At 35.0% G+C, this 26,656-nt stretch overlaps 1 protein-coding gene across 2 annotated transcripts in view; it reads right to left on the bottom strand.

The window, feature by feature from the left end:
* The window catches only part of PCDH9 (protocadherin 9), a 979,957-nt gene that overhangs the window by 331,155 nt on the left and 622,146 nt on the right, over window positions 1-26,656 (bottom strand). For both annotated transcript variants that reach the window (XM_057532785.1, XM_057532786.1), the window contains exon 4: window positions 10,219-10,294. In XM_057532785.1, coding sequence (XP_057388768.1) covers window positions 10,219-10,294 — 76 coding nt within the window. The remainder of the gene's footprint in view (window positions 1-10,218; window positions 10,295-26,656) is intronic.

Raw genomic sequence — 26,656 nt, 5'->3', positions numbered from 1 at the left:
TATTAATTATGAGGACAGAACTGAAGCCAAAGAGTTTGCTTAGGTAACTGCTTAGTTTTACTTAATTCTTACAATAATACTAACATAATTGAAGACTTACTGTGAACCAAGAACTGTACTGAGTTACATGTGTTAACCTGCAATCTGTACAAGTCTATGAGGTAAAAGTCTTATGCTCATTCCATTCTTCAGACAAGGCCGCTGGGCCAGAGCAACTTGCCCAAAGTCATGCAGCTTGGCAAATGGAAGAGGCATGATTTGTACTCAGTCTAATGGCACTCCACACATTTCCTCTCAGCATCGTACTTGAGAGGTCTTAAAATTGTATTTATATATTCTAGGTGGATATCTTTACTAAGATATGCAACCAAAGCCTTAAAATTCCAGAAACAAATTGAAACTCTGTCTCTCCCCTTCTCCCCCCTCACTCCCTCTCCCCATCTCTATCTCCCCCTGCCTTCCACCCATGTTGGCATAGTTTCCCCTGGAAGCAGTCAGATCCTAAAAATCATAGATTAGATCCTGAAGGCAAAGAAAGTATATAAAAGTCAGTGAACACATAAAGAATCCTAAAATATGATGTATCAAACAGATCATTAAACAAACAAAAAAAAATCATGAATCAAAAACTTTAACCAGAATTTCTCTGTTTGCAACAATCAGGAGAAGACCAACATAAAAGTCATCATTCAATGGTGGAGTAATGCATTTACATTGTTGAGTATAAGCACAAACTGAACTTCTAACGTTGTGATTCTTTTCTAGACATAGAAATATACTACGAACTGATGCTTTTTTAAAGTAAAGAAATGATGTCTCTACCTGGGGCAGTATCACAGAACTAACTCTAACATAAGGTTGACTAATCCCTGCTCTGAATTTTAATTGTAATTAAATGTATGCCATAAGTAGATTTCCTCATAATATTTAAATTATATTATTTAATTCATTTAATACTATTTTATTAAATCATCATATTTTAGGGTAGTGTTGCTTGATTTAGAAAAAATAAAATACAGGATGGCTGCTTAAATTTGAATCTCAGGTGAACAATGAATAATTTATCAGTCTAAGTATGTCCCAAATATTGCAAGAAAATGTGCAATATTGCAATATTTGGGACATACTTAGACTGAAAAAAAATATTGTTTATATGAAATTCAAATTTAACTGGCTATCTTGTATTTTATCTGGCAACTTTACTTTAGAGTTATTAAAATCTGGCCATCCATGTATCTGTCAGTCACACTAATCTGAATAATTCTCAATCCACTGACAGAAACGTGTGTCAAAATAGTGTTACGGTTAATTTGGGACATTTGAGACAAGTATCTGTGGTTTCTTCAAAAATTTCAAATTATTTTAAAACTCTAGACAATTTATTTCTCTTATTTATTTTTCTATATCAAGATAAAATAAAAGATATTAGTTTGATTTTGAGTATAGATCCTTTATAATTAGTAATTTATTTCCATGTTTTTCTTATGACATGGCTTTAGAATACTTCTAAGGGACTTCCCTGGTGGTGCAGTGGTTAAGACTCCACCTACCAATGCAGGGGACATGGGTTGGATCCCTGGTCAAGGAAGATCCCACGTGCCGCAGAGCAACTAAGCCCATGTGCCACAACTACTGAGCCTGCGCTCTAGAGCCTGCAAGCCACAAGTACTGAGCCTGCATGCCACAACTACTGAAGCCCACATGCCTGGAGCCCGTGCTCCACAACAAGAGAAGCCACTGCAATGAGAAGCCTGCGCACCTCCATGAAGAGTAGCCCCCGCTCACTGCAACTAGAGAAAGCCCTCACGCAGCAATGAAGACCCAATGCAGCCAAAAATAGAATAAAATTTTAAAAAAATAATAATAAAGAATACTTCTAAGAGTTACTGAAATCAGTAAGCTCCTTATTTTTAGATACAGCTACTGATTTGCTTATCTATTTATCACTTTTAACACTCTCAAATTATTATAAACACTGATATACAAAGAATATTTTTTTCCTTTAAGGCAGACCACACATCCAGGGTTAATTAATGCCATTCCTCTTTACCCACCCTTAGCAGAATGGATCACATGGCAGCAGGCAGCTATGGAAATGCAATTCTTTGCAACACACCAATGAAAGTTGACATTACCCTTCCTTTACACTAGGAGGCATATTGTTCCTACAGATTTTTCTACTATAACACTGAACATACTATTCAGTGACTGCTTCGACAAGCTCAAATGCAACTGAATATTACTAACAACTTTTAGATATTTATGATAAACAAGTACTCAAAGCTAATTCTTTTTGGGATTAAAGTCATACTTGAAATTGATGAGATCTAAAACTTGCCAGCAGAGAAAGCTTGTGTTCCTGCTGATTTTACAGCCATCTTTTAACCACTTTAAGTAATAAAAGATAAAATCATCTCATTGCAATCCTCTTAAAAATAAAATAGTAATGAAACAAAAAGTGTATTTTGAATAATTAATATTATAATAAATACTTTAAAATCATAAAGTGAACATAATTTATTTAAAGTGAAATAATGAATATACTGGAGTATAAATATGCTTTATTATATAAGTTTTTATCAGTCTTTAGCAAACGGTGGTGTTTTGGAACTGCCCATCAGATATAAGTATGAAAAAAATCACATGAAAAGAATTTAAAATATAAAGTATTCAGAATTTGAAACACATTTTTAGAATTTTTTTTCTTCTAAGGTATAACAATGATTTTGCATTTCAAAATTCTCTGTGGTAATTTTGAACACTTGACTGGAAACTTCTGCTAAATAATTAAGATACATGTTTTGATTCTTCTACATATTTTCACTGTCTATAGATAATAATAACAATACAAAAATAATGATACCTGTAAACCAAGCCTGCAGTATGTGCCAACAGCCCTGTGGACCCAGGGTCAATGAGTTAGATGAAAGGTTATTCTGAATCCACAGTCTGTGTTCTTAATCACAACTCCACAACACCTCCCAAAAAAGCCAACAATGACTATATATAGGACTCAAACCTCCCCAAAACTTTCAAATATCTTTTTGATTCTACCCTAATTTTTGTTGTCTTTGCTCTCACTCCACTCCACCCTCATCTTTGCCTGCCCTAAATGTTGTTTGTTATGATTTCCTTCTTGGACTATCTTCCAAGAAGATAGTCCCTTGGAAGATAGTCCCTTGTCTATCTTCATAACTACATTTACTCCTCAAATTTCAGTCACCTTCTATGTTGTCAGTTTCCAGTTTCCAACTCAGAATCATATTCTTAGTCCCTAGATACATTTATCTAGGAACTTTGTACACCTATCCAAATTTTTAAATTTTTTAAGAATTGTTTCCTAAGCTGAATTTTTATCTCATATTCTCTAATTTATTTAATTGTGTAATTTTCCGGTAAGTCTAGCAAACTAAAATCATGGAATACCATCAAGTCTTTCTATTCTCTTATCTGCTGTATCCAATTAGAATGTATTCTATCCTCCCCATCATTCAAAATCTGGTCCAACCTATACCTCAATCCAGGTTCATTTCTTGTCACAGACTGGAACAGTTGTATATTAACCATTTGTTGAGCATCTGTGTTTCAGGCACTGTGTTAAGTGATTATTTATATCAAATAACTGTAGTTTTTATAACAATATTCTCAAAGATATTAATAACCCCATTTTGGAGCTTAGTAACCCGGGACCACGTGGTAGAGCTAAGCATAACTGCATGTGCCACAAAAATACTGAACTATTCACTGCTTATCCAACTAGCCATGACATTTCATAGCACCAAGAAACCTGTGCTGACAGTGGGTGCTCACACACACACACACACACACACACACAGAGGCACACGCACATATTTTATTTACTTAAACAATTTCTGTTTATCCAATGTCACTTGTTTAAAGGATCACTCTATAGAATCTTTATTGATTTCTTATTCAAGACTTATTCTATTTTAAACCGCACATTTTTTATGCTTATAATTGGCATTTATTCTAGTTCACTAATGTTATTGGTATCTAGTATCTTCTCTCTTTCAAAAATCAATATTTCTTTTTTTTTTTTTTGTCTTGTTTTTATGGTCTATAAAATGCTCATAGCCTGCCCCTCAGAGAAAATATAATTGCAAAATAATTTCAGGAACTTTACAAGTTCCCTCAAGGCCTCTCCGACCAAGGAACTCACATTAGAACTCTTGTTCTCACAGTAACTCAGTTTTTTTTAAGTTTAGTGAACCTTGGTTTTAATGCCTGTCCCCAGAATCTAGCAGCGTACCTGGCACATAGTAGCCTCTGCATGAGTGTTTACAGAACGAATAAACAAATGAACGAATCGTGGAAAAGTCATGTGAATAAAGGTTCTTAAACGACAGACCTTGAATTGTAAGATATTTCAGAATCACTAAGTCATATATAAATTATGGCAGACATACTCTAGTGTGAACCCTCAGGTTCCCAACCTCCTGGTGTTCATTACCATATGTATCCCCTTCCCTTGAATGTGGGCAGGACCTGAGACTTGCTTATGACCAATAAAATATGGCAACAGTGATGGAATGTCACTCCTGTGAATATGTGAAGTTATGTAAGAATGCATGTTGCTACAAACTCACTCTAGAGACTGTCTCTCTAACTGCCCTTGAAGAAGTAAGCAGTCATGTTGAGAGGCACATGTGGCTAGCAGCTGAGGGTGGCCTGCAAGGGCTGAGAGCAGTCTCCAACACACAGCCAGTGAGATAGTCTCAGTCCTACAACTGCAAGGAAATAAATTCTTCTAATAATCTGAAAAATCTAGGAAGCAAATTCTTCCACAGTTTAGCCTGCAGATGTAAAAGCAACCTGGTTGACACCTTGATTGCAGGCTTTTGAGACCCTGAGCAGAGGACTCAGCCAAGGCACGTTCAGACTCCTGACTTAAAGAAACTGTGAAATTATGAATGTGTGTTGTTTTAAGACACTAAGTTGGTGGTGATTAGCAATAGAACATAGACGGTAGATAGATACATATATACGTATATACCTACATAAGAGATGAGTAGATGTATATTTTGTTTGTGATCTACATGGCTTAATCTAGAAAATGTTCTGACCTCTCTGATTTTAAGGGGAAAGTAGTTAGTAATAGATAGTTTTTAACTTACATTTAGAAAAATATATTTAATAAAGCAAAAAATTAAAGTTTTATAGCACTAAAAAAATCAAATTTTGTTCTTTTATTGCCTTTTTTTTCCCCTTAAACTCAAAGTACAGTAGGATTGATTACTTTTTCTCTATACCATTCTATGAGGAACTCTAGATTCATTAACTCAGGGGCCACTATTGTGGGATCACCCTGAATTGATTGCAAAAATGCCATGGGGAAGTGAACATAACAAGTGACAATATGAAACCTCTGAACAATGTTCTTTGGGTTAATATAATTAGTTCAACCCAGGATACGTATTAAAAAAATAAACACAGTTCATAAAAATTATTGTATAAAATACTGTGCCCCCAAAATCAAATTCATGTTTAATTCCCAAAGCATATTATGGTTAGTGATTTTTTTTCTTGCAGGTTAGGATTAGTACAATTTCTTAGGACTGAAATTTGATAGGGTAATTATGTTTTTTTTCTGGATTTTGCTGGAGTATTTTAAAATTTTATTAACTTGACTTTTTTTCTCCCTAAAATGACAGCCTCATTTAAAATCTCATGCCCAAATATTTTAAATTCTCGATTTTCTTAGCATGTGTGTCCTATATCTTTAAGACTGACAGGAAAAAATATTTTTAATACAATTTTTTACTTGATGTAAAAAATATATATTCTAAGAATGATTTTTTTTCTCAGCTCTGTATCAGGTGCTTTCCATGAAAATTACAAAATAAAAATATAATTTGACTACATTATTAAAATTGTGGAAAATATAGACAGTTAAAAAGAAATCAATACTCCAAACTGAAGATAACCACAGTTAACATGATATAGGACTTCCTAGGTTTATTATTTGTTTATTTGCTTTACCTTGATAGAACACTTAATTTGTCTGACTGTATATTCATGTGTTTGTGAAATATTATTTTTTTAGTCAACAAATATACATTGCTGTCCTACTATATTCCAGGTACTGTTATGCCTGAAGAATAGAAAGGTGAGCAAATAGTCTTTAGAGATTAATGGGAGAGACAATTGTGAATCAACTAATCACACAGATTCTTTTTAAGGAAAAGATATAAGTACCATGATAAAGAAAAATTGTTCCAACGAAAAGAGGACTAAATAAGACTAAGTAAGACTCCATATATATGAGCTCTATTCTTGACTCACAAACTATGTAATTTAGGCCAAGCACTTCCCTTTTTACTCCTCTGTATAAAATAATTTTATACTGTGTGGGCTACGGGGTCCTATTAAGGTTTAATTTTCATTAGCCCAATGCCAAGTAATCCTTGCAGAAGTAGTTCTTTCACAAGTTGTTCGTCTTACAACTCATCTTAGTAATATTCAATGTCTCAAACTTCCTCTTAAAAATGAGATTAGTGCCCCCAAATTTAAAACTCAATGTCAGTGATGACTGTATTGTATTACACACTGTCTTAAAACCTGCGCACATTGCAGGTGGTTTCTCTGAATAGTAAAAGCATAACCTGTGAAGTTAGGCACTCCTGAGTTCATATTATACCTCAGCTACTTGCTAAGTAGTTTTGACAAGTAATTTACTTATAATACTATGTAACTTGCAATATTGGCGTGGAATCATAAACAATATGTTAAAACATTTACTAGCATTCCTGACTCATAAATAGACCTCAGTAAATATTACCCATAAATATACCAGGTATCAAAACTATCCTTAGTGAGAAATTCACCAGCTGAATTCATACACAGTCCAGATAGAGGTAGAAGCACATGACAGTCAAGGCTTTAATAATATAAATACAATCTGAAATTTTGAATGTCATTAAACAGAAGAAAATCCTTAAAATTAACATTTAAAAGAAAAACAGATGAAAAAATAACTCCAGTCATGATTCTCAACGGGACAGGATTAGGACCTAATTCTGAATTAGTGGTAATAAGCTGCTCCCGATCTAATTACATAATTGTTTTTGTTTCTTTTTAACTTAGTGAAATTGCTTCATCACTCTAGCTATATGTCTTAAAAATTAAAATCCTCAATTGAAAATCCCCTTACTATTTTCTTAGAATTAATGGTTTTATTGAGTTTTACATGGAGGGCACGATCATATTAGTAAGTTAACTTTTTAAGGAAATATGATTAATTCTGTTATTTGGGAAAGGGATAAATCTTTTTATGTAGAAAAACTGACAAAACTCACTGCAAGAAATAGTGCATGTGTGTGTGCCATTTGTGGGACAGTCGGCTAAGTATGCACTAGGACTCAGAAATGCCTAGAACATAGAGACACTATCTCTTTGGTTGCCAGAGGGCTACATTAAAGCCTAAAGGTATATTAAAGCTTAAGTTTCCAAAAACTCCCCCACATGACACCATTTGTATAATTTCTTTAAAAAATGCATAATGAAAAAAATTACTATGAAATTAGTACTAAATTCTATTTTTATTGACAATCATTATATTTGAAAAACTAGGAATCCATACAGATGTAATTCTTAATAACTCTATGGATACTATGAATTTATATGGATATTGCATGATTGCTATAAAATCATGACTCTTCAAGAGACAGACAGAAAATTCCACTGAAGACAATGGAAATGGTTTAGATCTACATAGCAAGATTATTACTGTTGAAGATTATTGCTTCAATTATCCTGTACCTTACTCTACAAATTCTTCAAAGTTAATTACAAAAATGTGACTGCAGAATTTTAAGATAATATATCATAATATTATACTAATATGAATTACTGTTTAGTTATGGATCTCAATGTTTCTGGGCTAGTCTAATGAATTCTCCTCTAGACGTTTGCAAAAGAGGTTAAAATTAAAGTCTCTTTAAATGTCAAAAGAAGTGTTAGCCTCCAGGAGCTCTCTGGGCTCCACCTTTCCCTATCTGACTCTTATCCTTCCTTCCCAATCATGAATAAGGATGGTTTCTCCAGCAAGGAGCACTGTTCCGGTTTAACACATTTTTATGAACGTGATTCTTCTGAGTGAAGTCACTGTGTTGAGGTTGAATGTTGGAACGTGCAAGGGTGCGTCTTCCCTTGGGTCTTTTTTTCCATGTGACAGGATTGGTAAAAATTCTGGGGAGCTCTTCAAGCAGGCTTGAAAGTTTCCCCCCTACCCCCAGCTTTAGAATCTCTCATGTCTTCTCCTATTTGGCAGTTTGCCCAGTGCTATTTTCCAGGTTTAAGAAACTGTTGGGTGAATAACGGCACATATTAGATAAAGTCCTGGCCTAGGGTAGCTTAGCTTAACCATATTGCAACATACATTTTTTTGTTTACTTTTACTTCTGTGAAAATAACTGGTGAGCTATATAGACAAATCCTAAAACCATTTGTGCCAGTGTGTTTAAGGTAGAGCTTTTCTGTCTTGGTTTTGGAGGAGGCCCAAAGACCAGAGGAGCCAACCACTGCCATGTGCAGAAGAGGTGGTCAAGAACCAGTTTTGGGACCCTTGCCTTAATGCCAATAAGAGATGTTTTGAAACTGGAGAAGGGGAAGTTGCAGACTAGGAAATCTGTTTAGAAAGAGCTGTCCTACATATCCAACCTCTTTACACAAGTCCAGCAAATGTTGAGACAATGGAACCACAGGTTCAATGGTCCTTAGACTAATCAGAACCAAGAAATCTAAGGAGAATTTTTGACCAGCTCCACCAAATGCTGTGAGATGAGTAGTTGCCTCTTTGGATATGGCCTGACATTCTGGATATGTGCAGTCAAAAGATGCACGTATGTTTTCCTTATGAGACCAAGAAAGAGGACATGAAAGATTAAGAACCAGAGCTGGTATGTAATTTGCTTAGATTTTCCTAAAAGATTGGCTGAGAAAAACTTCAGCAGAAAGAAGATGCAAATGTAACTCCATATGTCAATGAGAAGAGAACCACCTATCAGAAAAACCTGCAGAGATGGGAGCACAGCTTGAGAGGGGGCATATGTACAAAAGATTCGCCACCACTACCCTGAAATCAAAGAGTCAGTTTAAAATCCTAGAAGGCAGAAAACACCAATGCTGGATTGCCACAACAGAACTAGTTAAGAAAGTCCTTTCATGCTTTTTACCTTTTCTTGGTATTTCTACTTCAACCATAGAATTGCCAGAGGCACTTTAATATCTAAAGCAGTGAGAGAAAGAGCTAGGACATTACAAAAACGTCACCCTAACCCCATTTCACACTATAGACAAGTTTGAAGCAGGTCAAGGTGAGTTAGAAAAAACTTTTAATTCAAATCAAACAGAAATCATGGTCATTACTTTGGACTGGACATAATAATTATTGAATTGGACTTCTAATTTTTAAGTAAAGTGAGCTAGTTAGTGATTTAAAAAAATAATAATAATAGAATGACCAAAAAAGATATAACATTTGCCCAAAATTTTCTTCAAAGGCCGAGGAAGAAGTACCCTCAAAGGGCTTACCTGGAATGAACAATGATTTCTGAGGTGAGGTGTGAGTTTGTTGGAAAATAAAGGATTTTGCCAGTCTCATCCCATTCATTCCACTCTTTCAATGTATTGGTTAAAAAAAATTATCCAAAATTAAAATAGACAAAAAATGTAAAACCCCACATCATTATCACTCCTCTTCATACTTGTTTTAATCACCATGTTTTATATATATATATATATGTATGTGTGTGTGTGTGTGTGTGTGTGTGTGTGTGTGTGTGTATGTGTGTGTGTATAGTCTTCATTGGAAAAGAGCATTCCACAGGACACTTTTTTCTTTTTCTTCATTGACTATGTTCCACTTAACTATATTTAATCAATTCTAAAATGTAAAAATATCTTCCCATTTTAATATCTTTGACATCTAGATGTCTTTCAAAAAACGGCTTCTTGCAATTGTATCTGCAGCATTTTTTCTTTTTTCATGGTTCATAAAATAAAGATGCACCAAACAATTTAACAGCCAATATATCAAGCACATTAGACTTGATATATTTCAAAGAACATTACAACAACAATAAAGGCAGCAAAAAACAACTGAATGTCCATTTACTTGCTCCCCAGAATGACTGTTAAAACTCAAGGGCACAACAGAAAACCAGAAGAACTCCAAGCAAAGTTTTTAAGAGGACTCACCAGAGTTGGGATCAGAGTTGCCATCTGCTTCAGTCCTCTTGTCCGGAGAGGCCTGGTCGTAGAATTCGTCCTGTGGCTGAACCAGAGGAAGAGGGTGTGAGATCAGGGTTCCACTACCCACCGGCTCGTGGTCTCCTAGACCACTGTCACTGCAGCTTTCCTGGGAGCCGTCAGGGAGATGAAAGGTAACCCGGCGCTGCGACTACAAAGAAGACCACAGGACACAATGTTAACATCCCTCCCAAAGGAAGTGGAGGCGGAACGCAAAGCAAAGCAACTTTAACACACAGTGCAATGTCGAGGCAGAATATAAAATACTTGGAACATAGCTGGAAACAAACATTTATTATTTGTCGTTTCCTATGACATATCCAACTTGCAAAATACAAGAAAGAATTTCAACCTTGTATAATTCAAGGACAAAAAACTTGTGGTATACCATTGAAAGTTGTAGAAAGGCAAAAAAGAATATATATATATATGCTAATGGTCAAAGCTATAAAAATTTTTAAATAAGCAGAAATATTAAAATGTTTGTTTCATAGATTTGAATAAATACATAGATAATGCAACACAACATTCCATTTCTTTTGAATGACCTAGTATTGTGTTTACTTGAGGCTTTTAAGGTAGCTTTTGCAATGAAGTCATTATTGTCCACTGGCCCAGATATTGCTACCCGTCATTGGTTTTAGAATATCCCTGTTGAAAGGTGTTTGTAATCCTACTTTGGCATCTATTTACACAATGTCACCATCAGAAGTGACCTAAAATATGTATATGGGTACTTTAATAAATTTTAGTATTTTAGTAAAATAAAATTGTGCATTTCAGCACAGATCACTGCTTAGTTTTCTTGGTAAATATTCTTTTAGCTGATATAATCTATGAGATAAGAGAACATTTACAGGTGTGTAGGGTGGAGATTTATGCCGTACAGAATTATGTGAGAGTAGTAAATTTGTGCTGTATGTCTGACTACACCTAATTTCCATTTTACTTTGATAACCAAAAGACCTTTTAATATCGCATTGCATGTGACTACTTTTACTCAGATTTAATAAAATTATGAATATATAAATAATAAATATATAATATATGGAGATACAATGTATAACAATCATTTTATCTTACCTAAGATTTGTGTTTTCAAGAGACAATTTAAAAATTGTATCCATTTCAAAGAAAACAAATGTAGAGACAAAATGTTATAAGTAGATATACTGCTATTCTATAAATGTATTTCTTATAGACTAATAGGACATAGCCTATTTTCTGTGAGTCACTCGTTCAAATCTAGCTCAGAATCATAATGGAGAAGAGCTGATATCACTTTATTGCTGTTCAATGACCTGTGTGAAATGATTTGATAGTTTAGTACATTTTAAATGAACTAATGTAGACATCATATAAACTATAATCATAAATGGTCCTAATTGAGTCTACTGTAGCACATTGCACCTTCAAGTACAACTATCTCACTACCACTGTTCCCTCCTCAATAGAGTTTGAAATGTGCCTAGGTCAGTGCTACATAATATGCAAGCAAACTTGAATATTAATATCTGAAATGCATTTCTACTTTTAAGGGAAGATCATGCTACTGATTTTATTTATTACAGTGTTTCCTTTCCCAGGTGAATTTAACCCTTGAGGGAATAATAACACAAGTATTCTCTGTTTCTGTTTCAACATGCACTTAATTCATATTAAGTGTTTGCTTTTGTAATAAAGGACAGTGACCAGGCTGCCTACAATACATAATTGCCAAACATCGCTTTTAAAGTGATTGGCCTACTAAAAAGTCCATAGTTTTAGTGACTAAAGCATCTCTGGTGTTACCTCTGGAGGACTATCTCTTAGTTACAGCTTAAGTGAGTAAAAAGGAAGTCAAAACATAAGAGGGAAAAAAAAAAAAAAACATAAGAGGGACAATGGAACAATCTGAATAATTCTGCAATCTTCATAAAGCATTTCTGGGAGACGCTTATAAGCCATTATAAAATATTTGTTTCATAGACAGAAGGAAAAAGGAAAATTAACATCTGTGATATTCTTCTAAACTGTTTTAATTACAATAAATTTTTTTCCTAGGAAATGTCCAAATCTGCAACATCAGTTATATCTAAATCAGTAGTTCTCATAGTATGGTCATTAGAAATAGTATTCATTGGGCACCTACTGGTACATAGCCTGGTGTTATAATTACTCTGAGAATAATAAGGAAAATATTTTTTAAACTATTTCAAATACAACTTATTAGATTCCATCTCACATATACTATACTATGATATTTCTTTACCACTTTATAATTGAGAATAACAGATGTAAATCTAGTGTAATTTATTTGCTGTAAGACCCTGTAAATTAGTGTAATACAATGTTTAAACTACTGTGGCTTACGGAAATATTTCCTAATTAATTTGACTCAGAGATGTTTAAGTCTTAATTGGCAAAATTGTGCACAATTTATCAGTCTAATGGGAGGTAGGGGTGGTGATGCATATGGACTAAGAATGGCAACATAGATATTATAGTGTGAAGCAAATTGATCAAGCAAATCAATCTTTAACTTATCATCATAATGACTGATGCAAGTGGAATAATGTTTGGAATATCAAGATAGAAGGAGAATATTTGAATAAATTAAAATGAAGGAAAATGAGAATCCATGGTACATTATGAAACAGGAGTTGTGGGTGTCATCAAGGAATGCAGTACTTATTCAGGTTTTGCCCAAGAGCACCAGATGAAGAGCCAGAACCAGATCTCCTGCCTGGGGGTGCTTGCTCGGTAGGGCCTGGCCCTGGACAAGGACATTATGTCTTTGAAGGAGTTCTTGGCCTTGTAAAATGGAGAGAGCAGTGCCTTAAGCAGAGGAGTGTTGTAAGGCTCAAACAGATAAAATAAGAAGTGTTCTTGTTATATAATACATGACACAGAGTAGGTACTCAATAAAAGGTAGCTATAATTCTCAAAATTAATAGCTTTTAACCTCTGGGGTTATCAGTGTTTAGCAGTTATAAAGATGCGATTCCTTCACCCCAGAAAAAAGTATTGTTCTTTGGGAAGAGACCTGAAGAATCTTGGCATGCCTCACAATGTGCCTGTAGGTGTGTCAGCCCAGAGCCTCTCTGAGGGGAAGCTGCTCTTGGGTGGAAGTGAGGTATGAAGACCAAGAGTTTAGAACATATGGTTTCTCCTCAGAGAAGGTGAAGGTTTCCCCACTATTCTTTCAAGAAACCTATGATTGTTTGTATATTCAAAGCGAGACAGAACTTTTTACTTATAGTCTTTGGGAATTTTGCTTTTGGGTTATCCCCATGGAAAGGAGCCCAGTTTGGGTTATAAATATAGTGAAACCCTGCCTGACTGAATTGGGACAACACATGTTATCAAGAGACTACTTCAGACTTTCCAAAGCCTGGGCACTTACATTTTGTTTTCCTGTATCTATTTCTTACCCATTCCATTTTCTCCCATGGGAAACATTATTATTATTTTTGGCTAAGTCTGGTTGAGGGTTTGAATGTCACATTTGTTTATCTGATTTATCACTGACAGGTTAGCTCCAGGTCCCAGGCTGCCCCAAGGAAGAATGATATGGGAACAAGAACTACTAAGGCTGTTCCATGTTATTTTACTTTGGGACTGCTGATATGGATTCTGACCAAGCGAAGCTTCCATCAGAGACCTTGTACTCTATGCCAGCATAAAGGGCCATGCATGCAAATACAGGTATGTCCAGGATACTGTATGTTGGAAGATGCCACACTGGTTAGGTCTGAGAAAAATCACCAAGCACTTTTGCAATATATTTTTCTTGTAGGTTAGTATGAAAGAGAGGGAAAATTCAAGATGCCCTGAGAAGATACACATGTTCCTATGTTGGACACTGTTTTTCAAGAGTCACTGAATGAGTCAGCTAAGAAATCTTAATCATTGCTTTCATGTTTCTCTTGTGTGTGTCTTAACTGGTACAGGATATTATTCACCAATGAGTGATTCACATTCAAGCCTACAATCCCAGTCCCATTAATCTAGATAGATTCCCATGTGCAAAGACTTAGTAGTAAGGTGCATTGTGTCTTTGCATAAAACAGCAAAAATGTAGAAAAGAGTGAAATGTCTAATAGGTAACTAATAAATTATGTAATAGCATAAAATTGAATCATTCACAATACTTAAAATAATGTTAATGTTTGTTGATGTGGAAATTATTTATAATCTATTGTTAAGCGTAAAAATGAGGTTTGTAAAGATTTTACTATGTTGAATTGCATTCCTGTTAATGTGCTTTCGGGTGTGAATATGTGTAAGCTAAGATCTGACTATGCATACACTAAGGGTTTAAAGCGGTGTTGTTTGGTCATGGAATTATGATATTTAAATTTTTTTATTATTTTGACTACACTAAAATTTCCATACATTGTCTTTGTAATATTAGAACATATGCTAAGTTTTAATACTTAAAATTGTATTCCTCTTCATCACTTATAGCAAAATAGAACTTAGTCCAAGAGAAAGGAAAAACCTGAGAGACAGTAGTTGGGCTTGCTCTTGAGCTAAGGAATGTCAGACAATCTTCTATCACTGTGTTGCTACCCTAACTTTCATTTTTTACTTTCTTTACCTAGCTTTTTAATCATTGCAATTAAAGATCCTTGTCTTTTCCTCAAATCACAAGATAACATGAATATAGGAATAGGCCAATTATTATAAGTCAAATAAACAAATTTACCAGTTAATGACTGACATTTAAATAATTATTTTTTGGAAAATTATAAATTGATATTATGGAAGTAGAAACAAAGTGCTAAGAATTGTTTAAATATGGTTTAATTTGTAGAAAATTCTTTAAATACCTTTTTAAGGAAATATTTTGATTTAGTTCCTTTAATCACATTTTAAAAATAATATATCATCTATATATCTATCTAATCTCTAAATAGTAAACACACACACACACAAACACATCAGCCAGCAATTACTTATGATGAAGTAAAAGACAAAAAGTGTTTAAGTTCCATATATGAACTTTTTTGCTTTATCTCAGCATTAAATCTGATGAAGATATACTTTTTCTTTATTTGAAATAATATTTTCATATATAGTTCTTCTCAAAGTAGCAAAGAAAATCATACCAAAAAGGGTTAAAAAATTTTTGGAAACTGGAAACTGCATTTTAATTCAAATATTTCTTATAACATTAGAAGCATTTTGTTCTTTCTTATTTTTAAAAGAAGATATTTCAATTGAAAATTTAAGAGTAATAGTTAAGAGTATAGTCTTAGGTTGCAAGCTATGGAAAGAGGAATTTTTAAATGAGAAAAGAACACATTTTCAGCTAAAACCACTGATTCAATTCAATAGCAAGTTCCTCAATAGCTTCTTGCCATCTAAAATCAATGTGTACTCTACCTCTTAATAAAATCCAGAATCAAGTAAAACTCATAGAGGTTCAGAAGGTAAATTAAATGCATCCCAAAAAGCAATCTATGGTTACAGTTTAATTTGCTGTTACTTAATACTCACAGGCTTGACTGAAGGGAAACATATTAATACACACATGTTCTTCCTTATTCATGTTTGAGTGCTCTCATCAAGAAACTAAGAAAGAAGCTAAGAAATAGTTTTGCAGGACAAAATTATAAGGGACTTTTTAACTGGTGATAAATGAAACATTTTGAGCGCAGAATTATTTTATAATGAGTCATTTTATTATTTGTTACTGGTAAATTGAGTTACTCTCCTATCCTGTTGATTGGAAATTATTGGGTTGGCCAAAAAGTTCGTTCAGGTTTCCGTACCATCTTACGGAAAAACCCAAGTGAACTTTTTGGCCAACCCAATACTTATGCTAAATGGTTCTGCTAATGAAGAATTTGTGTATTTTTTTTAAGCTGGAAATTATTTAGGGATTTTTCTACTCTATTTTAACCTGTTACATTTATTTCAAATGAGGAAATGAGGTAAAGTCATTTGTCTATATAGGTTTCACTGGGAACAAAACCCACATTTTCTGATATTCAACATAAAGGGCTATTCATTCATTCATTTAATAAGTAATTTTTGAGAACCTATTTGTGTAGTTCATTAAATAAACCTCAACTAAAACTGGAAGCAGGACAGGTCTGTAGGGAGAGCTCTCACATGCCACAATTCATAGTCAATTACTCCAAACAGGAAGAGACCCATGCTTACATCTCCCACAGTAAGTTGTCTCCTACTTTACTATTCTGGGGAAAGATGAAAACTTCTCTGGCCCCTGGATAGCCCAGCCAGTCAGAGACTGTAGCAGTCCAACCAATGAGAAGCCTTCATACTTTGGACCCCCAGCTTCTTTGAATGGACTCTGGTTATTAGAGTTCTTCCCAACTCTTCCTTTTTCCTGTGAAGCCAAGCTCCCCTTCCTTGTTCTCTGGATTTGACTATGATCCACCATAGTTTGCATAACTTGAATTGTAATTCTTAGGCCTATTTCTGTATAAACTCACCTAAGCTGGTAGAATAACTGGTTGTTACATTATTAAAGCTAACGTACTATGTGCTAGACACCATCCTACCTGCTAAGAACACAATGGTGAACAAGACAAAAACTGTATCACACAACTTCCTAGAAAGTAGAATTTTCTTAAGCTATTCCCTAACAGTTCTGAGCATGCTTTTGATCAGCACCTGTGTCACCTTCTTTATATTTTGATTCCCTTCTAATTCTTGTAAACTATGCAGACTTAAGCAAGGTCAGTGCATGAATATACCTTCACTGTATTAATCAGCAATAACCTAGGGAGAAAAAAATAGGGAAGGGGAGAGTATTCTGAATTTATGCCAAACAATCCCCAGGTCTGTTACCATCCTAAGATTGGAATCCATTGCCAATTTGTGAAAATAAAAAATAAAAAGGATAAAAGAGTAACTGAGACTGTTAGAGTAGGCTATTCTTGACTCAAATACAGAATCATTCACTTTGCATATCCTTGAACAATTTTTTCCTCTAGGTAGTTGGAGGAATGTTAACAACCTCAAATAAGAGTTGATGAAATCAAAACCAGCAAGTTTTTCTGAAGAACATATATGCTTGACATTTTATGAGTTTATGATGAATATTTTCTGAATGAAGGTGATTTACTCAGAACAGAACTAGGAAACCTAAAGGGGATGCAGCAGAAATTAAGTATCTGTCCATCCTCCAAAGATGCTTTCCTGTGGCAAAAATTCTCTGTCTCCCCAGAAAGCAATTTGCAGGGAGTGTTGCCCCGTTTTAAAAGTAGCAAAATGAAACATGATAACAATCCATTAGCAGTCAGCATTTCCTTCTTTCCTCTTTAACGTTTACATTTCAGAATATTTGGAAGACAAATATTTTTGTCTTTTGTTTTGTTGGAGAAAGATGTATAACAACTTCACTGACCTAGGTGATGGATGTAAAGGTGTCAGCATCTTTAAAACGAATTTTTTGATTCCTAGCATTATCTATGCTACATAAACTAGGAGTAGGGTGCAGATGATAACTGGCCATAAAAAGTTGAATAGCATTTTCAGGGGAAATGGGGAATGCTTGTCTATACCATACTTACTGCTCTGTTAACAAGTTTGCTATCTGCTGCTAAGCAACTGCTTCATTTCAGGATAGAGTTTTTGTCTTTTGTTCTAACTTCAGTACTCAACTGCATGTTTAGTGTAGGAAGCTTGTTTCAGTGTGTGTGGGAAACTCACAGTAACTTAAACTTAGCCTGTTTCCTTTGCTTTGTAAAGGTCTTATTGTGAAATGACTTCCTTAAATTTAAGACATACGTTTTGTGCTTTGTAAGTAAAGTGCATTGAATACTTCATAGGACTTCATATGGCTGGGAGACTTGTGTTACTGATATATGATGAAATTTTTAGTATAATTTTATTTTTATTTCCTTTGGATCTCAGTATGATCTGTGAGAAAGTCAGGTAGTATTTCTCTCCACATGCAAAAACAATTGATAGCTTTAAGGAACTTGAGAGAAAATTAAATTCTTTGTACTGTTTTTGGGTGTAACCTTGGCGCTTGAATTTAAATATATGAAACTAACATAAAACAGGAATCTCCTCCCTACATCATTTTCCCCTGTGGGACACCAGAGAAAGGGAAAAGGGTTAGGATCAACTTTCCTCCTTGGTTTGATGGCATCACACCACTCTTAAGTTTCTTCTAGGGTCCAAAGCAAGTAGAGAGGATTAAGAATTGTCAGCATTGTTGGTTATTTTGCTCCTTATAATTCTTATTTGGTTCCTGCTATCAGAAACACCCTCAGCCTATTTCTTACAGTTAAATGTTGCCCAGTAGGAATGCAGCATGTTATCTGAGCATACAAAATATAAAATGACTATATTAAACAGAAGCAGCTGCTCCTGAAACTACAAGCAGAATTCTTGCATCTATAAATTATATGTACAGAAATAGGCAAGAAACAACTCAGCAAGAGTCCTTTCCAATTTAGTTTTCTAGTATAAACAAAGCCATGTGATGCAGGAAGTTACCCTTATCATATTTACAAAATCTGCATACATAATAGTTATAGCAATTTAATTAGAAATTCCACTAAGTCACCACTGTTGTTAGATAAAAATACAGAACCCACTGATATAGCATGTGGTCTTTTACCAAAAGTGAGCCTTCTTTGGATAATAAAAAATCACTAAAAATATGCATCAGATCTGTCAGTATTGTTAACAGAAATAGCGTCTGATTTGGTGTTTAGGATTCAAGAATTCTTCTCAGGCAATTTTAGCACAAGTAACAAAAGAGGTAATGGGCATCTCCCTAGCATTCCCCTCTGTTAATAATTCTCAATACAAAATAAGACTTGTAAAACAAAAATAGACCATATTTTCTTTAAGTTGTATTTTTCAAAAGGTAGTCCTTAGATTATACTTATATATTATATTATATTATATTATAATTATCTTCAGACAATGGGTACTTGACTCAAAAGAGTTTGAACATGCACGCGCACACACTTTAAACCTCCCTTGTGTATTCAAGCACAAGATCATAATTGCCTAGTAAGAGTGAAAACTAGTAATCCAAGGCTTTAGAGGACAAATCATGTTATTTCAAATTAAAGAATGAAACACGAATGGAGAGGTAGAAGAAGCAAGAATCAATCTGCATAAATTCTCCAGGAAATACTATTATTGTACAGTGATAGGTTGTTTAAAAGTCCTCATGAAAGTTTGTTATTTTGCACCTAAAAAGTGGTATGATCTGTCTCAATGGACCTTGTGTCAAACACTGCAGTTCCATTTTATTTATTTAACTTTTTGTGTTATTTTTTGTAGTGTAAAGAAGAATGTTAAAACTTTTTAGAAGCAGTGAAGGAATAAGAAGTTATTTGAACTAGTCCTCACACACGTAAAGCATATCTGTCCCTGACAGTCTATGGATTACAAATAATTCTGAGCCATCAATTATATCTTCTTCAACAAAAAAGAAAAATGGTGATGGGAATGATATTGCTGGAGGAGGAGCCTCTTTCTAGTCTATGATTCATATGATTCGTATATGGAGAGTGTTCTATAATTATTAATTACTACAGGAGCCATCAAAAGAGTCAGCCATGATAAAGAACTCAGTCCTCACAGGCAGGTTAATGGGGGGACTGATTTGCACGGGGAAGGTGGATAGTGGGACATAGTCTACAGAACATAAGTATAGGTCCAGGTTTCACTTAGAGGATATGGAAATGTGTGTGCACAGGCACAGAACATGACCCTGATATTATTGACCAACTATTAAATTCTCTTTTCTATGTTGTCTTATAAACATGACCCATACTTGTGAAATGTTTTTCCGGAATGGGGAAGGGTGAAGCAGAGCAGATAGGGAAGAAGTTGTCTTTGGCCATAAAAAGCACACAGAAAAGAAACAGGCGTCCCTGGAATTTCGTCTGAAATCTTGGACTGATTGGTAAATCATCTCACAGGCGATAGATTGATAGACAGATTGATTTTGGATGGCTAGCTATCCTCTAAAAATCGGTGTCTGTATTAACTATCAAAATTTAAATAACTATTAGGAACTTCATTTATCCTTTGTAATTATATGGTGAAAAACACTTGTATTGTGAAAGACAAGCATTTTCTAATTTTGTCATCTTTTAGTTCTCTCAAAGGACATCAATGAAAATATTGTTTGCAGTTGAAAATTTTTGATTAGGAATATGTGATACTCAAGTCATATTTCTTTTTCTCATAGTAAGTTAGGAAGAAAATAGGAGACTTCAAAAATATATCTACAGCATATACATAAACTCGTGTATGTGTATTTATATATAGATGATGCAAAACTTATGCACAAACTCCAACACAGACTGACACACTGCACGTGTCTTAGCATGTGAAATTTTCCTATTCTTAGACAAGGAAATTGTCAAATATATCCAAGATCTTTGCTATATTTATCAATGTTGAAAATGAAATCCAAATTTTATTAACTGAATCTGAGAAAACCTGAATTAATCTAGACAAATCGGATACCATTGAATTCCAGAAAGAGTCTCTTCCTGGTTATATTTAGTGCCACATAATATATAGCTTCACCCGGTGACAAAAATTAACTTGTTTAGCAATGATATTTCATTGAGTGTAGAATTCACTTTATCAAATTGTGATTATAAGATGAGGAAAAACATTTTTTGAATAAATGGAAATTATATAAAATATCTAATTTGTTAATGAGGAATTACTTAATAATTAAAATAGTGATGTCACTATGCTTTTAGAGATTTAGAGTTTGTGCTCTTGAACTGTTTTGTGAACCTGCATGGCATTATATTGCAGAGTCTCAAGATACCAACCGTTGGCCCTTTTATGATCTGACTTTACTTTTTGAAACAACTAAAAGCTGTCTGTAATGATGAACAATAGCATTTTACAAAGAAAGCAAGATTACAAAATAATATGGCACATTTTCTTCTGTGGCTTAAAAACTAACTTTGAGAACAATTACAAAAGAGGATTTCCAAAATATTTTGAGAAATGATGATACTCAGTGTAGGAATGGACGAGGGCCAATTTGAAGGACAGCATTCCTCTAAGTACATGATTTCTGTTTCTTAGCTAAAAATCAGTCTCAGCTTTATTCTCAGCTTATATGCAGGAATGTTCTTTTTGGATCTAAATGTAGAAAGAATAATGCAGGTGGTCTGGTATGAGAGAATGAAATGAATGGGTATGGTCTTCATAAGGGGTTTTGAATTACAGAAATCTGAGAAAAACCTTATGAAACAATCTTGCTACATATATATTGAGCAGTAACATTTGGATAAGGAAATCATATCAAAATATTTTTGAAAGTATTAATAAACATTATTCAGTAGAGTGTAAAACACTGATGTCCTGATAAACTGGAGGAAAATGTTTTAAGTTTCTTTTACTTTGAGAAAATGTAATATGTAACTACCTACAGTACTCTGCTAGAATCAGAGCCCTTATAATGATCTTAAGAAAACAGAGAAACTAACCCAGTTAGAATAAACATGACTAAGACTTTATATCTCTTTTCTCCTGGGTAGAGTGGCTTTTGTTCTTAACATTCAAAGTAGCTGGACTTTATTTCAAAAAAAAAAAATCCACCTATTATTGCAGACAGTCACTGTGACTTTGAGCCTGATATTTGAAACAAAAATCACTCTCACATCTCACTGATAATCACTACTTGCCCTGTGGCTCTTAGTCTTTCCTTTAAAAACATTACTGAGTCACCAATCTCTGCTATATGTGCAGTGAGGATAATTTGCTTCCCTGAATACAAACATAAAATTCAAACATCTGTCAAAAACTTCTATATGTCAAAAGCTTCTGTAGATTTAGGTAGCATCTATATAATAATGAGCTGTATTCAGAAAAAATGTAGTTACTTTCAAAGAGCAAAACTCTCCAATATTATATTCCAAATGTGGACACAGCCATCCAGAAGGTAAAGGTTCAAAAATCTTAGCAATATTTTTGGAAGATAAGAAAGTAAACACTGTTAAGTCCCCTTGACTCTAAGATGCAACATGTGTGCCCAGAAATTCCTTCTGTTTTTGTCTGGGACAGAGATGGAAAGATGGTCTCAGAATGAAACATTTACAAAATTTTCCACACCAGAGGTAACTTATTAAATGGTACAATTTGGCCAGTGCATTAAAATTTAAGAACAGTAAGGTAGCCTACAGTTTGAAAAAAATATTAAATTTCCTAAAGTTTTTATTTAGGATATTGATAGTCAGAAATATAGTATCTTATGTATATAATGTTAAAAATGATGGACATATTGCTAGTCTGGAATAAATTATTTTTGATGAAATTGTTGTGAGCAATTGTTTAAACAAGTGTACTTAAATAAAATGGGAGAAGAACACAATTAAATATTTGAAAGAAAACTTTCCCTATCTAGGAGATATAAAAAAGATTAGAACATTAAGAGCTGACACTAAGGTAAACTACAGGCTTCAGTTAATAATAATACATCAATATTATTCCTTGTAACAGATGGACCAAACTAATACAAGGTGTTAATAGGAGAAACTGTTCAGGAGGAGAGTATATATGGGAAGTAATAGTTTGTGCACAATTTTTGTGTAAATCTAAAACTGCTTTAAAAATAAAGTCTATTTTTAAAAAATCCAAGGGTTAAACAAAAAAAGAAGGTAGACAAAGACTTTAGCAGTGAAAGTGAAGGGGATTTCAGGCTATGTTCATGGAATATAAAAGATGATAGCACTGTTTTGCATTATATTGAATTTTACTTCTATGAATTTGTGTGTGCGTGTGCGTGTGCATTGATATAAATACTCATGTATTACCATTATTATATTTAGCCCTGATTGATTCTTTCTAAGTCATAAATAAAGGTTCTATACTTAGATAATTATATACATTTCAAAAAAGTGTATTTCTGTATGTGCAACTTTGTGATTGTTGTCTATAATTGTCCTTGGTTCCTTTTTAAAATTTTTGAAACAGTATAAACTTTAAAACATTCTCCATTAAATAGACATTTTAGTTTATATTTTACAATGATATAAGCCAGTTTTGACACTTTTAAGGGCATATGTCAGATAGTTAACTTCATGAAGATGAAATGAAATGTTACTCATATCAGAAAATAATTCTGATCTAGTCCATGTCCTAGCCTGACAGATGGAAGAAGATAGATGATGGTACTTTGGGAATTAAGGAATTACTTTCCTGGAATAGATCATAGAGCTTAATGTCTATAGAGGGCATCTTATCTTAGGTTTCACAGGCTGGCAAAGCACATAGAGAATGTGACTCAGATATCTTGTTTGATCACTAACTTTTCATAGATATGAAAATCTAAGAGATTTTCATTGGAAACGCAGTGTGGATGATAACTGATCAAATATGGCAGCTAACCAATTTTAGCTCCTGGGAAACTCTGACAGAAAAAAGCTCTTTTTGTGCAAGGGCACCATCATTTGACTCTCACACAAATATAATCTCTCCTTATGTCTGCAGAGCAATACTGTTAGAACAAACAGTGCTATCAGTGTTTCTAGTGAAAGAACAAATTAAAAATTAACAGCTTGAGATTTAAATCTATACTAGTAATACATGTTAATAATCTTACAAAATATTCTATTCACTAAATTCATTACTAAGCTTCAAACTGTATGCAAAAGATGTTCATTTTAACAAAAGAGAGTAAAAGGAAAACTATAATAAAATTTGAGCACCCGTAACATGGACCCATCTGAAACTACATCATTAAAAGAATTTTAAGTGTAGAGAAAACATGCTATAATAGACTACTTTAAGTTTTAAGAAATTTCCTAGAGCTCTTTACTCAGCCATTCAACAAGAACTGTTAATCACCTACTATCTATCAGGTACTCTTAGATACTGAGGGAAATTTTTCAATCAAGAATGACACAATTGGAGGAGCTTCAAGATGGCGGAAGAGTAAGACGTAGAGATCACCTTCCTCTCCACAAATACATCAGAAATACATCTACATGTGGAACAGTTCCTACAGAACACCTACTGAACGCTGGAAGAAGACCTCAGACCTCCCAAAAGGCAAGAAACTCCCCACGTACCTGGATAGGGCAAAAGAAAAAAGAAAAAACAGAGACAAAAGAATAGGGACGGGACCTGCACCAGTGGGAGGGAGCTGTGAAGGAGGAAAGGTTTCCACACGCTAGGAAGGCCCTTCATGGGTGGAGACAGGGGATGGCGGAGGGGGAAGCTTCAGAGCCACAGAGGAGAGCGCAGCAACAGGGGTGTGGAGGGCAAAGTGGAGAGATTCCCGCATGCAGGATCGGTGCCGAGCAGCACTCACCAGCCCGAGAGGCTTGTCTGCTCACCCGCCAGGGAGGGCGGGGGCAGGGAGCTGAGGTTCGGGCTTCGGTCAGATCCCAGGAAGAGGACTGGGGTTGGCGGCATGAACACAGCCTGAAGGGACTAGTGCACCACAGCTAGCTGGGAGGGAGTCGGGAAAAAGGCTGGAGCTGCCAAAGAGGCAAGAGACTTTTTCTTGCCTCTTTGTTTCCTGGTGCGCAAGGAGAGGAGATTAACAGTGCTGCTTAAAGGAGCTCCAGAGATGGGAGCGAGCCGCGGCTATCAGCGTGGACCCCAGAGATGGGCATGGGATGCTAAGGCTGCTGCTGCAGCCACCAAGAAGCCTGTGTGCAAGCACAGGTCACTATACACACCTCCCCTCCCAGAAGCCTGTGCAGCCCACCACTGCCAGGGTCCCATGATCCAGGGACAACTTCCCAGGGAGAACACACAGCACGCCTCAGGCTGTTGCAATGCCATGCTGACCTCTGCCACTGCAGGCTCACCCCATATCCATAGCCCTCGCTCTCCCAGGCCAGAGTGATCCAGAGCCCCCGAATCAGCTGCTCCTTAACCCCGTCCTGTCTGAGTGAAGAACAGACTCCCTCAGGCAACCTACACACAGAGGCACGTTCAAATCCAAAGCTGAATCCCGGGAGCTGTGTGAACAAAGAAGAGAAAGGGAAATGTCTCCCAGCAGACTCAGGAGGAGAGGAGTAATTCTCCACAATCAACTTGATGTACCCTGCATCTGTGGAATACGTGATTGGAAAACGAATCATCCCAAATTGAGGAGGTGGACTTTGGGAGCAAAGATATATATATATATTTACCTATTTTCTCTTTTTGTGAGAGTGTATGTGTATGCTTCTGTGTGTGATTTTGTCTGTAGAGCTTTGCTTTTTCCATTTGTCCTAGTGTTCTGTCTGTCTGGTTTTTTTTTTTTAATTACTTAAAAAATTTTTTTTCTTAATAATTATTTTTTATTTTAATAACTTTATTTTATTTTATCTTCTTTCTTTCTTTTTTCTTTCTTTCTTTCCTTCCTTCCTTCCTTCTTTCTTTCTTTCTTTCCTATCTTTCTTTCTTTTTCTCCCTTTTATTCTGAGCCGTGTGGATGAAAGGCTCTTGGTGCTCCAGCCAGGTGTCAGGGCTGTGCCTCTGAGGTGGGAGAGCCAAGTTCAGGACACTGGTCCACCAGAGACCTCCCAGCTCCATGTATAATCAAACGGCAAAAATCTCCCAGAGATCGCCATCTCAATGCCAGACTCTGATTCACTCAATGACCAGCAAGCTACAGTGCTGGACACCCTATGCCAAAAAACTAGCAAGACAGGAACACAACCCCATCCATTAGCAGAGAGGCTGCCTAAAATAATAAAAAGGTCACAGACACCCCAAAACACACCACCAGACGTGAACCTGCCAACCAGAGAGACAAGATCCAGCCTCATCCACCAGAACACAGGCACTAGTCCCCTCTACCAGGAAGCCTACACAACCTACTGAACCAACCTTAGCCACTGGGGACAGAAACCAAAAACAACGGGAACTATGAACCTGCAGCCTGTGAAAAGGAGACCCCAAACACAGTAAGATAAGCAAAATGAGAAGATAGAAAAACACATAGCAGATGAAGGAGCAAGGTAAAAACCCACCAGACCTAACAAATGAAGAGGAAATAGGCAGTCTACCAGAAAAATAATTCAGAATAATGATAGTAAACATCATCCAAAATCTTGGAAATAGAATACAGAAAATACAAGGAATGTATAAAAAGGACCTAGAAGAACTAAAGAGCAAACAAAAAGGGATGAACAACACAATAAATGAAATTAAAAATTCTTTAGAAAGGATCAATAGCAGAATAACTGAGGCAGAAGAACACATAAGTGACCTGGAAGATAAAATAGTGGAAATAGCTACTGCAGAGCAGAATAAAGAAAAAAGAATGAAAAGAATTGAGGACAGTCTCAGAGGCCTCTGAGAAAACATTAAACGCACCAACATTCAAATTATAGGGGTCCCAAAAGAGGAAGAGAAAAAGAAAGGGACTGAGAAAATGTTTGAAGAGATTATAGTTGAAAACGTCCCTAATATGGGAAAGGAAATAATC

The sequence above is a fragment of the Balaenoptera acutorostrata genome, chromosome 18, assembly GCF_949987535.1.
Source record: "Balaenoptera acutorostrata chromosome 18, mBalAcu1.1, whole genome shotgun sequence".
Taxonomy (NCBI): domain Eukaryota; kingdom Metazoa; phylum Chordata; class Mammalia; order Artiodactyla; family Balaenopteridae; genus Balaenoptera; species Balaenoptera acutorostrata.
This window is presented reverse-complemented; position numbering and strand designations above follow the sequence as displayed.